This window comes from Rhineura floridana, chromosome 2, assembly GCF_030035675.1.
Source record: "Rhineura floridana isolate rRhiFlo1 chromosome 2, rRhiFlo1.hap2, whole genome shotgun sequence".
In the NCBI taxonomy this organism is placed as follows: Eukaryota; Metazoa; Chordata; class Lepidosauria; order Squamata; family Rhineuridae; genus Rhineura; species Rhineura floridana.
This window is the reverse complement of record NC_084481.1, coordinates 219,337,774-219,351,492: the sequence shown is the minus strand read 5'-3', so window position 1 is coordinate 219,351,492 and position 13,719 is coordinate 219,337,774. Positions and strand designations below refer to the sequence as shown.

Sequence of the window (13,719 nt, the reverse complement as noted above, 5' to 3'; positions counted from 1 at the left end):
AGGGTACATTAAATGGTCCACAGAGGTCACTGTGTATGAGATCTAGCACCTTGGTGCTTCTCTTTTCAGTCCTTGGTGGAAATGAGGGCCTAATACCCTTTTCCTCAATGCAATTTATGCACCTGCTTGCTTTATCATGGTACTCTAGGTTTACCTTGATACCTGTGGCGAGGTTCTGCTTTTGCAGCTGTAGGATCGCCTTTGGATCGCAATGTCCCAGTCGTCTGTACCAATGTTCTAGGCTGGTCTCTTCCTTGTCCACCATGGCTGTGTTTGCTTGTTCGGCTGTAAAACTCCGTTCATAAACACCATCATTTTCATAAGCTAGTGCAAGCAATTCATCATTTTTGGTCACTGTACACTTTCCATCCTGGAAATGTATTGCAAATCCTTTCTTGTCTAAAGCTGAGACGCTCAGCATATTGCAATTTAAGTTGGGACATATAAAACATGATCTGCCACATTTACTATGGTTTGATCGGATACCTTGCACCTAAGAGCAATGGATCCAGATCCATTAATGTTCATATATTGACCATTGGCAGTCTGGATTCTTCCTTCAGTATCACTGTTTATTTCATCAAATAAATCTTCAGTATAACAACTGTGGTTTCTACATCCACTGTCTAAAATCCAATTGTTTGATTTTTGCTTATAATTATTAGCAACAAGACTCTTATGAGTTAAAAGGAAATTTCTTCCTCTCTGAGGTTCCTGCTTTTCCTTTGAGAAAGCATGCTGCCTTTGTTCTCTTGGTTTAAAACTTGGAGAGCTACCATTGGCTGTTGACCTTTTGGGTGAGTCACAGTCCCTAGCCAGATGACCACTCCTCCCACATGAAAAACAGCATTGTGATTGGCTCTTGGGAGGGGCTTTTCCCTTCCCTTTATCTCTGCTAGCCATGTAATTTCATCCATTATCATTTGAGTCTCTTTGAATCACACATTCCTCTCTTAATTTCGCAAGAGCTTCCTCAAACTGAATCTCAGGATTGTGGTTTAAAAGAGAAATAAAAGGATCAAATCTCTTTCCAAGAGATCCCAAAAGAAAACCCAATTTCTGTTGGTGATTAAAATCAAGTCCAGCCAATTTCAATTTGTTGAAAATAAGCAACAAGGAAGTGATGTTTTTCACAATTTTCCGTTGTCTGCAATTTTAAATTCACTATCTCTCGAATCAACATTGTCTGACATCTAAAACGTCCAAAAGCTATCTGGAGTTTGTCTAGCATCTCTGAGGCAGATTTACACTCATTCACATAAACAAGCTGATCATCCTTCAGAGAATCAAATATTATAGCTTTTGCAAGAGAATCTTTGTCTTCCCAAATGCTAGCTTCTTGGTCATTCCCTTCTGGTTTAGGTTTTTCGATACACATAGAGCTTTCTCTGCAGCTAAAATAATCCTGATTCTACTCCTCCACTGGTCAAAGTTAACAGCAGATAGTTCAGGCATTCTTCTTGAAAAACCTCTATTGCCTTGCTGATACACGCTTCCTGGTCTGAGAGAAGCATTTGTTATGCTAAAACAACTCAAGGAAGTAACAGCAGCAAAAATAGTCTCTTTTAAAGCTGGTGCCTGATACAGAGCAAAGGGGGAAAACAAAATACGCCAAAAAATACTTAAAATAAAACCCAAAAAATCTGGTTTAATTCTCAACTATTTCTGGACCCATAACCTATTCGGTATTATAAAAATACCAGAGAGAAATAGGAACTAATTTGGTTGGTCCTATTGGGGGGTAAAGAAAGGCCGGGGAAGGAACTGGCAATCCCACCCCATATATACGGTCTGCCTAGTAAACGTTGCAAGACGTCACCCATGAGTCGGAAATGACTCGCACTACAAGTGCGGGGACAACTTTACCCTTTATTTCTTAGCAGAGATATAAAAATACAAGCAGCAGAATGAGAATGTAAACCAGGCCCACCTTTCTCTATATAAATAACAACAGACACAACCTTCTCAGGTAAAAGATAAAACATTTACTCACGAATTCTTCATATGTTCAGAAACATAGGCTCTAGCTTAGATGAAAGAAAATAGGAGTCTCAGTTCATTTTAGTGGTTTAGTACTGATGCTCTCAGAGAGAGCATCTGTGCCATGCGGCCTCTCTCACTGGTGGATAGATCAGCAATGGAGAATATTCAAAAATCCCCCAGGACAAAGGAGGAGGAAGTCAGGTAAGTAACCCCACCCATTAGGAAGTTACATCATGGTAAAACAGGTATATGGGACATTCCCCAAATATCCCTTAAAGGGACCATGCAACTTTTGCCTATTCCAACATAATCATCCTAGGGTTGTATTCAAAACAGTGCTAAGTCAAATTATTCTTCCTTGCCTGACAAAACATTCTCCCCCTCCTCCCCTGAATCTGTTCTGGTTTTCCCCCCCAACCCTCCAGACCAGATTTGGGAATGGCACGGGGTGCGCACAGGGAAATAAATCCTCTTCCGCTAGTTGAACTTCCACTAGTGCAAGGATTTAGTTGAATACCATCCCTAGGTTGTAGGTTAGAGGCATACAACAACTAGCTAACCTAGTTGTCAAACCTAGCTAAAAGTGTTAGAGGAATTTGGGGGAGCAATTTTGGGCCCAGCTGGGAAATGGGTATGAGACTTGTTTTGGGGGGGGGGCTGAAAACCAGTTGCTGGGGATCATGAGTGGGAAAGTGTGCAGAGTATTACTGTGCTTGTGCCCTGCTTGTGGGCTTCTCAGAGGTATCTGGCTGGCCACTGTACTTGACTAGATAGGCCTTGGTTGGATCCAGCAAGGCTCTTTTTGAAAACCAAAACCAAAACTGAGGCTGTGGCAGATAGAGGTCTACCAAATAAATATAAAAATAGTAGCTCCTGAGGGGTAATTTTTATCAGGAACATGACAGGGACATGAAAACTCCCCCTCCATACCCTCACATTCTCTCAGGCTTCCCTGTAACAACCACAACAGCAATTTTCTTGCTGCTATTCCATCGATTTCTTATCTGCTCTTCACCACAAGGTCCCAAGGCAGGTTGCAGCAATTTAAAAATATTAGAAACAGTTTAAAACAAATTACACTCACAAGAACAGGGTACGTCCTTAAAATATTCATCTCAAATTTCAAAGCCCAGGGTAAAGAAGAGCATCTTCAGCATACAAGGAAACTACTCAATTCCAGGCGCACTTACATGGGGAGAGGATCCCACAACTTAGGGGCTGCCACAGAGCATGCCCTCCTCCTGGTTGCCACCCTCCGAGCTTCTGAGGGTGATGAAACTATCTAGAGGGCCCCCTCTGCTGATCTTAACACCCAAGAGGGTCTGTACAGAACTCCATTCACACAATTCATGTCTACTTTGGCTCTTAAGTCAGCAGGAATAAAGAACCAGCCCCCACATTCAAATAATAAAAGCAAGAAAAACAGGCAACACAGAAATGATATATCTTTACTTTAATAATGGTTGGGTGCTCATGAGTTTGTAAATTACACAAGCTTAATTCAGAGGAACATTAATCTTTTCTTTTTTTTAAGGCCCTACTTTGAAATCAAGCCAGTATTGGGCAACAGGTAAGATTTTCTGGCTGGTAAAGCACATTTCATATATCCAGCAGTCTCACCTGCAAAATGAAGCGCTGCTTATAAACATGCTCATGATCCATAGCAGGAGGTTGAGTGTCAACATGCATGTTGAAAACGCCGACTCTCTTTTTCAGCTCCTCATACAATTCAGCCACCTAAAATATGTATCTTGATATTAAACTCAGCACATTCTAAAAACCTCAAAAGGAAAATTCACAAAGGCAAAACATTTCCTCTCCCACCCCACACATCTCGCTATTTATTGATTTCAAAGATTGATAAACCACTCACAAAAAATCAGAAATAACTATAAAATGCACACCAAAAGTGATATAGTTCAAGTAACAATACAACAATACAAGATTACTTCATCTATTTTCTATATTGTAGACAGCAAGTGCCTAGGTCAAAAGCCAAACAGAATAAGTGGAACCCACAACACAACACCTCCTAATATTAATGTTCCTGTTCTTGGTTCCAGCCACCGTAACCTACTATGCAGACCATTCTATCCAGCACCATGACCAGTTTTCCAGTGTTTCTTTTCCAACAGTCACTCAACGGTCCATGGTTTCTGAGCATGCTCAATCCTGATTGAACTGGTTTTTTAGGGTGGGGATTGCCCCTTAAGGATTTTTTAGAAATTTCTTTTTGTAATTCTGCAAATCTTAGGCTTCCCCTAAACATGTTGATGCTTCCCTCTTGTTTTTCAATGGCCACGTTTTTCTTGGCACTCACCACTTGAGTTCACTATTAGAGGAAAGCAGCGTTCCTCAAAAAAGGATATTGCAGAGTTCGAAAAGATTCAGAGTCATCAAGGGGATAGAACAACTCCCCTATGAGGAAAGCATTTGGGGCTTTTTAGTTTACAGAAAAGGTCAGAGGTGACATGATAGAGGGGTATAAAATTATGCATGGTGTGAAGAAAGTGCATAGAGAGAAATTTTCCTCCCTCTTTCATAACACTAGTACTCGTGAACATCCAATGAAGCTGAATGTTGGAAAATTCAGGACAGACAAAAGAACGTACTCCTTCACACAGAGCATAGAAATTTGCTCCCCCAAGAGGTAGCGATGGCTACCAACTTGGATGGCTTTAAAAGATTAGACAAATACATGGAGGATAAGGCTATCAGTGGCAACTAGATAGATGGCTATGCTCTGCTTCCATAGTTAGAGGCAGCATGCTTCTGAATACTAGCTGCTGGAAATCACAGGAGGGGAGAGTGCTTTTGTGCCCAGGTCCTGCTTGCCGGCTTCCCATGGGCAACTGGATGGCCACTGTGAGAACAGGATGCTGGATTAGATGGGCCATTGGCCTGATCCAGCGGGCTCGTCTTATGTTCTTATAAACAGCAGCACTGTATGAGTAAGGGAATCCTTGAGCCAGGAAAGCAGCACATTGCTAGGAATGCATGTTCTTAACAGGACTGTGCTGAAATGGTCCATGACTATTACAGCCCTGTTTGCAGACTATGCAAATTTGGGACCATTTCTCTGCTTTTGGGGGAGGAGTGAAATTAGCCTCTTGCATTAAACAATGGTGGCAGAAATGGCTTCTTCAACTTTTATTCTAAGCTTCATTTCGCTGTTGCATTTGTCAGCAGGAACACAGTTCCACTCTTAGCAGCTTGTTTATTTATTTTATTTATTATTTGATTTATATCCCGCCCTTCCTCCCAGCAGGAGCCCAGGGTGGCAAACAGAAACGTTAAACATATCATAAAAAGAGCTTAAAATACATTAAAACAAAACAACATTAAAAACATCTTTTTAAAAAGCTTTAAAAACATCTTTTTAAAAAAGGGTTAAAACATTATTAAAGAAAACATATTAAAAGCAATTCTAACACAGACACTTAGATGACATACTTATTTAAAAAGAAAGAAAGAAAGCCTCCTGGAATGATGTTGCACCCAAGACATTTTGGGGTTGAAAATGGTGGCTGCCTGACCAATTGTAGTGTTACTTTTGCAATTTTGGAGTGACACCTTATACTAAACATTTGCCAGACCAAGATACAAAACTATTTTGCCATGAGAATGATTTAGTACGAGGCAGCCTGCGGTATGCCTCGGATTCCCACATTAAAAGCTGCAACTAATGCTAGAAGCCTCCGAACCAAGATAGGAGAAATGGAGTGCTTGGTCTTAGAGGAGAGCATTGATATAGTGAGCATAACGGAGACCTGGTGGAATGGAGAAAACCAGTGGGATACGGTTATCCCTGGATATAAACTATATCGGAAGGACAGGGAAGGACGTATTGGTGGCGGAGTCGCTCTATACGTGAAAGAAGGCATTGAATCCAGCAAGCTCGAAACCCCAAAAGAGGCGGACTCCTCCACAGAATCGTTGTGGGTGGTGATACCGTGCCCCAGGAGGGACTTAATACTGGGAATGATCTATCGTCCCCCTAATCAAAATGCTCAGGGAGACCTTGAGATGAGATATGAAATTGAGGAAGCATCCAAACTAGGAAATGTGGTAGTAATGGGTGACTTCAACTACCCGGACATAGACTGGGCGCATATGTGTTCCAGTCATGACAAAGAAGCAAAGTTTCTAGATATTCTAAATGACTATTCCTTAGACCAGTTGGTCATGGAACCGACCAGAGGGACGGCAACCCTGGACTTAATCCTCAGTGGGGACCGGGACCTGGTGCGAGATGTAAGTGTTGTCGAACCGATTGGGAGCAGTGACCACAGTGCTATTAAATTAAACATACATGTAAATGGCCAATTGCCAAGAAAATCCAACACGGTCACATTTGACTTCAAAAGAGGAAACTTCACAAAAATGAGGGGATTGGTAAAAAGAAAGCTGAAAAACAAAGTCCAGAGGGTCACATCACTCGAAAATACTTGGAAGTTGTTTAAAAACACTATATTAGAAGCTCAACTGGAGTGCATACCGCAGATCAGAAAAGGTACCGCCAGGGCCAAGAAGATGCCAGCATGGTTAACGAGCAAAGTCAAGGAAGCTCTTAGAGGCAAACAGTCTTCCTTCAGAAAATGGAAGTCTTGTCCGAATGAAGAAAATAAAAAAGAACACAAACTCTGGCAAAAGAAATGCAAGAAGACAATAAGGGATGCTAAAAAAGAATTTGAGGAGCACATTGCTAAGAACATAAAAACCAACAACAAAATATTCTATAAATACATTCAAAGCAGGAGACCATCTAGGGAGGCGATTGGACCCTTGGATGATAAGGGAGTCAAAGGTGTACTAAAGAACGATAAGGAGATTGCAGAGAAGCTAAATGAATTCTTTGCATCTGTCTTCACAGTGGAAGATATAGGGCAGATCCCTGAACCTGAACTAACATTTGCAGGAAGGGATTCTGAGGAACTGAGACAAATAGTGGTAACGAGAGAGGAAGTTCTAGGCTTAATGGACAATATAAAAACTGACAAATCACCGGGCCCGGATGGCATCCACCCGAGAGTTCTCAAAGAACTCAAAGGTGAAATTGCTGATCTGCTAACTAAAATATGTAACTTGTCCCTCGGGTCCTCCTCCGTGCCTGAGGACTGGAAAGTGGCAAATGTAACGCCAATCTTCAAAAAGGGATCCAGAGGGGATCCCGGAAATTACAGGCCAGTTAGCTTAACTTCTGTCCCTGGAAAACTGGTAGAAAGCATTATTAAAGCTAGATTAACTAAGCACATAGAAGAACAAGCCTTGCTGAAGCAGAGCCAGCATGGCTTCTGCAAGGAACGTCCTGTCTCAGTAACCTATTAGAATTCTCTGAGAGTGTCAACAAGCATATAGATAGAGGTGGATCCGGTGGACATAGTGTACTTAGACTTTCAAAAAGCGTTTGACAAGGTACCTCACCAAAGACTTCTGAGGAAGCTTAGCAGTCATGGAATAAGAGAGGTCCTCTTGTGGGTAAGGAATTGGTTAAGAAGCAGAAAGCAGAGAGTAGGAATAAACGGACAGTTCTCCCAATGGAGGGCTGTAGAAAGTGGAGTCCCTCAAGGATCGGTATTGGGACCTGTACTTTTCAACTTGTTCATTAATGACCTAGAATTAGGAATGAGCAGTGAAGTGGCCAAGTTTGCTGACGACACTAAATTGTTCAGGGTTGTTAAAACAAGAGGATTGCGAAGAGCTCCAAAAAGTCCTCTCCAAACTGAGTGAATGGGCGGAAAAATGGCAAATGCAATTCAATATAAACAAGTGTAAAATTATGCATATTGGAGCAAAAAATCTTAATTTCACATATACGCTCATGGGGTCTGAACTGGCGGTGACCGACCAGGAGAGAGACCTCGGGGTTGTAGTGGACAGCACGATGAAAATGCCAACCCAGTATGAGGCAGCTGTGAAAAAGGCAAATTCCATGCTAGCGATAATTAGGAAAGGTATTGAAAATAAAACAGCCGATATCATAATGCCGTTGTATAAATCTGTGGTGCGGCAGCATTTGGAATACTGTGTACAGTTCTGGTCGCCTCATCTCAAAAAGGATATTCTAGAGTTGGAAAAGGTTCAGAAGAGGGCAACCAGAATGATCAAGGGGATGGAGCGACTCCCTTACGAGGAAAGGTTGCAGCATTTGGGGCTTTTTAGTTTAGAGAAAAGGCGGGTCAGAGGAGACATGATAGAAGTGTATAAAATTATGCATGGCATTGAGAAAGTGGATAGAGAAAAGTTCTTCTCCCTCTCTCATAATACTAGAACTCGTGGACATTCAAAGAAGCTGAATGTTGGAAGATTCAGGACAGACAAAAGGAAGTACTTCTTTACTCAGCGCATAGTTAAACTATGGAATTTGCTCCCACAAGATGCAGTAATGGCCACCAGCTTGGATGGTTTTAAAAGAAGATTAGACAAATTCATGGAGGACAGGGCTATCAATGGCTACTAGCCGTGATGGCTGTGCTCTGCCACCCTAGTCAGAGGCAGCATGCTTCTGAAAACCAGTTGCTGGAAGCCTCAGGAGGGGAGAGTGTTCTTGCACTCGGGTCCTGCTTGCGGGCTTCCCCCAGGCACCTGGTTGGCCACTGTGAGAACAGGATGCTGGACTAGATGGGCCACTGGCCTGATCCAGCAGGCTCTTCTTATGTTCTTATGCTGTGCTGAAAAGTTCCACAGCATGCGGTGAGCTGCTTCTGCATAGACAGACACTCATATGTGTTGGATGATTTGTTTAATTGGGAACATTGCTCCAAGCAAACTCTACGTGGGCAAAAGGCATGTTCTCCAGAAGCTCCCATTATTTCCTGTTCAAGGATGCTACACATTAAGCTTGAACTCTAATAAACAATTTTTGCTAACTGATGTAGTAACCTTAGCAACAGAGCACCATAATTCAAATGCACTTGTTTGTGGTCTTCTGTTAGTTGTTTACAGCAGGGATCTGAACAGTTTTTGTTAAGTTATGTATTGCCTTCTGTGCCTCTGTAGTAATCAAACTGCATGTGATTTTTCTTTTTTAAAGTGGTCCACTCCAGGCAAGCTGGGGGTGGGGAGCGGCCCTGGGAGATTAACCTTTCCTTTGTGTTATCGTCCTTACTGAAAATGTCCCGCAGCAGTGATTAGCCCAGGTTGCAGGGGGGGGGAGAGAAGGCCTGTCCTGCCCTGCCCTGGTGGGTCTATTAGCAGTTCTAGAGAGGTGATTTCTGTTTTTTTCAAAAGAAGCACAAGTTTAAAGGCCAAGCACACTTCCCCAATCTAGTTAGCAGACACCCTACCCCCACCCCTCCAAAAGTGCTCTAAAGTAAAGAAAAACTGATCAGGAGAGCCTGTCATAGATACCTCATCTCATGGATAGTTTGGCCTCAGTTTGGAATTGTAATATATGAAGATGCTTGTCTCAAAGGAATATTGGTATACAAAGGTTTGGGACAGAGCTCTGGTTGAAAAGTTGATAAAGTAAAATTCGCTGGAGGGTCGGAAAAGATGGAGAGTTCTAGATCAGAAGAGATTGAATTTGTAATGTATGAAAATAAGAAAACGAATGATGTAATGCCACCTTCTCATGGTTTTGTGAAACTCGATAGTTGTTTGTTTTTGCTGTAGTAACATTACAGCAACTTTGTGATCTTTCTACTATGCTTTGTAGAGAGTAATTCACATGTGATTTTTGCCTGTTCGTCTCTAGAGTTTTATTTAAGTTATATTCAGAATTTTGTTTTAAACTCTGTATTTTATATTTTTCTATGGATGTAAATATATGTATCGTTATGGGATTGGAGGCTGAGATATATAATTTCTTTGGGTTCCCTTCAAGCCTGTGATCTTATAACTGGAAACTGGAATCTGTAAAGGAAGAAACCTGCTCCACTGGTCTGACTAGTTTCCTTTGTTAATCTAATAGCCTGTGAGTTAATGAGGTTTTCTTGGAGTGGTCAATCTGCATATCCAAAAGGGATGTGGCCAAGAGGGATCCTGTTGCTTTTGGAACTCTTGGGAGAGGTCCTCTTCTCCCCATCCTGGAGCCTGGGGCTTGTGTTTTTCAGTCTGATCTTCAGATGAAGCAGGAAAGAGACAGAGAGGCCTGCTCTCTGCACCATAGCTTTGGGGTGTCCCCCTACAAGCCTGATAGAAAAGCAAGATCTACTGGATCGTTCATGCTATGAACCCTGCCATCTTATGCTCAGGTTGCAAATATGTATAAATAAAAACCATATATCCTGTAAGACACCATAGTCTCTGCTAACCTTCTTTCCAAGGAAACCAAACCCTGGGTAAGCACAAGAACCCCTGGAAGTCTTGCACTACTCAGAGATTGGGGTGGTGCACAACAATATTAAAAAATCTCCCAGAGAAGCTACTTAAGAGCTCGTGGCACAGTGGGGGTGCTCGTATGGTTTTAATCTGGATTATATATGAAAGAATTTATATACATCTGTGTGTGTGAATATCAGAGAGGGAGAGAGATCATGCCCTGTTCATGAGCCTTCCCCAGGCATCTGGTTGGCCACAGTGAGGACTGGATACTGGACTAGGCAAGCCTTTACTCTGATCCAGCAGGGCTCTTTTTATGTTCAGTGACTTTATCCAGGTATTTTTTTTTATTGGGAAAGACACATGTTCAGTTCACCTCTCTAATTCTCTTGATGTGAATATAGTTGGAACGACCCCAGTCAAGTTCATCCTGCCGGGGAAAAAAAGAAACAAGATATTACAGGCCAAACAAACGCATGCAAAAACATTTAACTGCTTCTACTTTCAGAGTCCTGTCTTCTTTTTTTGCTTTAATTCAACAAGAATTTGGCTTCAGGTTCAGGTACTGGTCACCTGTTTAGGTGATTCATCTGGCAGGGCATGGCCAAGCAGTCAAGTTCTAGCACTGCCACTCTGGGGGATACTCCCTGGTCTGCCCTTAAGCCCTTTGCACCCATTTCTGCCCACAAACCATTCCATGGAACAAATCTCTACGACAGCTCACATAAGCACCCAAGCTTCCAGGATGCTGCAGGTTGTCTTGGCTCCTGCCCAAGAATGACATCAGGTGCACTTTCTTGTAAATAAAGAAGTAAGCATTTTTTATTGCAGACTAACAGTACCAGCGTTGTGGAAAGAACAGAATATAGTCCAGAATATAGTCCACAAGTCAAAGGGGTAGAGACAACAGGCCTGATTCAAAATAAGGGCCAAGGTTCAAGTGTCCTCGACTTCACAGGAGCTCTGAAGTTGAGCCAAGACGTTTCTGTGCCTCTGTGACAAGCTTTTAAGCAGATGTGGAAACTGCCCAGCTGCTCGCAAGAATCCCTGTCCATGCAGGAATTTCTGGCCTAAAGGTGGGAGTCCCCTTTTCTCTCGATGTGCCATCTCTCCTGGGAGACACTGCCAGACCTGCCTCCTCATCCTCTGGTGGGGAACCAGCCTCCACAGCCTCTAACAGCCCCTTCTCCTTTGCAGGCAAGGGAGAGGCAGCCTCGGGGATCCCCACCTCAGCAGTACATCTGGGTGCATCCGGAGGCAGAGAGGGGTTTTGTCCACAGGGCTCTGCTCTGTTGTCTGATTCCCCCCTTCTCCATTCCCTAGAGTCCTCTTCTTCAAGTGCCTCCATCCTGGTCTGAATCGGAGTACTCAGAGGCATGGGTTGGGATGGACAAATACGTAAATTTGGTTTCTCTCTCTCTCTCTCTCATTTTTCCCAGTCTTCACTTCAATTGTCCACATTTCCACAACAGTTTGAGATTTTATTTTTGACAAAAAGTCCTCATGAAAATTCATCAGCATTTTAGTGTGAATGTCTCCTAATATACACATGTTTGCAAAGCAATTTCCACTAATATAATGCATTTTGTATGCTAGTTTCACTAATACAAGCATAGATATGAACACTTGACAGTAGTATATGCATTTTTGTACATATTAAGTCACTGTAAAAGTAAGTGCGAATTTTGAAGGATGGCTGTGTTTTGGTTCACAATCTTGCTTCAGAAAGTGCAAATTAGGTAAACTTGACACTAAATGCGAATCAAGCCAAATTTCTCCTCCACTCCTGGTTGCAAGCTTGATGGGGGAGTGGGGACAAGCAAGCAAGGAAAAAGAGCAAGGTTGTGGTGCCAATCCACCTTTAGCTCACCAGTCCCACCCCTCTCACTTGTATAAGAGCTGTTAGTGCAGGTGCCAAGAGAGGCCTGGGCCACATTCATACCAGACATTTATTCCACTATTATTCCACTTTAAACAGTTATGACTTCTCCTGAAGAATGCTGGGAAGTGTAGTTTGTGAAGGGTTCTGAGATTTGTTAGGAGATGTCCTATCCCCCTCACAGAATTAAAATTCCCAGAGTTCTCTAGGAAGAGGGGCTGACAGTTAAACAACTCTGGAGAATGCTCTGTGAATACACTACTAATGGAAGGAAGAATTCTGAGAGACGATTTCATCCTCAAGTTCTAAACCTCTGCTCAGAATTCTGATATTAGCCCCAAACTCAGCACTGCCCATTCATGATATAAAGTGGAGTGTATATCTATTAAATAAATAAATAAAATACATTTAGAGGAAAATAAAAACAGCAGAATAGAAACAAGGACACCGCAGAAACATAGTTTCTCCTTCCTCCCTTGAAATTCCCCAGCCTAGGCTTCAAAAAGCAGAACAGGGGAAGTGATTTCAGCCCCCTTCTCCCTGCCCCCTTCCCCAATTGGATCAATAAATTCAGCATTTTGTTGAATCCCCTCCCCACCGAGGTGTAGATGGCTCTTAGAAACTTGGCCCTTCTGGTGTCAGGGAAAAACATACCTGTTTGTTAGGTATGAAGGAGAAATCCAGTACCCTAAAATGCTGATGACTTTTTTTTTTTTTAAGTAAACTGAGGCAGAAATATGGAGAACTGGAAATGAGAAACCAAGAGTAACTAAAATGGACAGATTCGATCATCCCTACTGTTTTCTTTTCGCCCAGGTGTTTGGAGGAATCTGATTGTTCAAAGTCTTTAGTATAATTACAGATTGCTGCAAACATTTTGACGTATCATGATTTTTATTCTAAATTTCTGCTGCTGCCATACTGTTAGTATTTTGTTTAAATTACACTTTTATTGGTTGTGCATGGTAATTGCTCTATTTTAAACTGTAAACTCCCTAGGATCCTGAATGTGAATCCAAAAGTTCAATAAATAAGCTAACTAAAGATCTGAAAGTTTGGCCCAGTATTACTCAAAAAGGAAAAAGGGAGATAACACAAAATTTGGTGCAGCCATTATGGTCTACCAATTGAACATCTCAGATTGATGTCTAAACACCTGACTGACAAGTGGAACTCACCTTGGGGTGTCTGAGTTTTCCTTTTTCCCTGTTTTCCTGCCATTCCTAAACAAAAACAAAGAGAGAAGGGTTTTTTCACACATACATTTGGTTATTTGCGCTTCAGCACAGCCTCATCTCAATATACACATGCACTGAGACCCAGAAGTGGCACAGTGGCAGTGCATCCAAATCAGCGCAGAATTGCTATAAGACAATGGGTTACATTCAACTAAGCCCTATAGAGAATGGAAATGGATGGCCTTCAAGTTGATCCTGACTTATGGCTACCCTATGAACAGGGTTTTCATGGTAAGCAGTATTCAGAGGGGGTTTACCATTGCCTCCCTCTGAGGCTAGTCCCCCCCCCCAGCTGGCTAGGGCCTGCTCAGCTTGCCACAGCTGCACAAGCCAGCCCCTTCCTTGTGTTGGCGTGAA

At 42.3% G+C, this 13,719-nt stretch overlaps 1 protein-coding gene across 2 annotated transcripts in view; it reads right to left on the bottom strand.

Moving 5' to 3' along the window:
* TDRD9 (tudor domain containing 9) overlaps positions 1 to 13,719 on the bottom strand; it is a 153,147-nt gene that overhangs the window by 47,504 nt on the left and 91,924 nt on the right. For both annotated transcript variants that reach the window (XM_061612279.1, XM_061612280.1), the window contains 3 exons: positions 13,303 to 13,347; positions 10,622 to 10,675; positions 3,604 to 3,720 (listed from right to left, as the gene is read on the bottom strand). In XM_061612279.1, the coding sequence (XP_061468263.1) occupies positions 3,604 to 3,720; positions 10,622 to 10,675; positions 13,303 to 13,347 (216 nt within the window). The remainder of the gene's footprint in view (positions 1 to 3,603; positions 3,721 to 10,621; positions 10,676 to 13,302; positions 13,348 to 13,719) is intronic.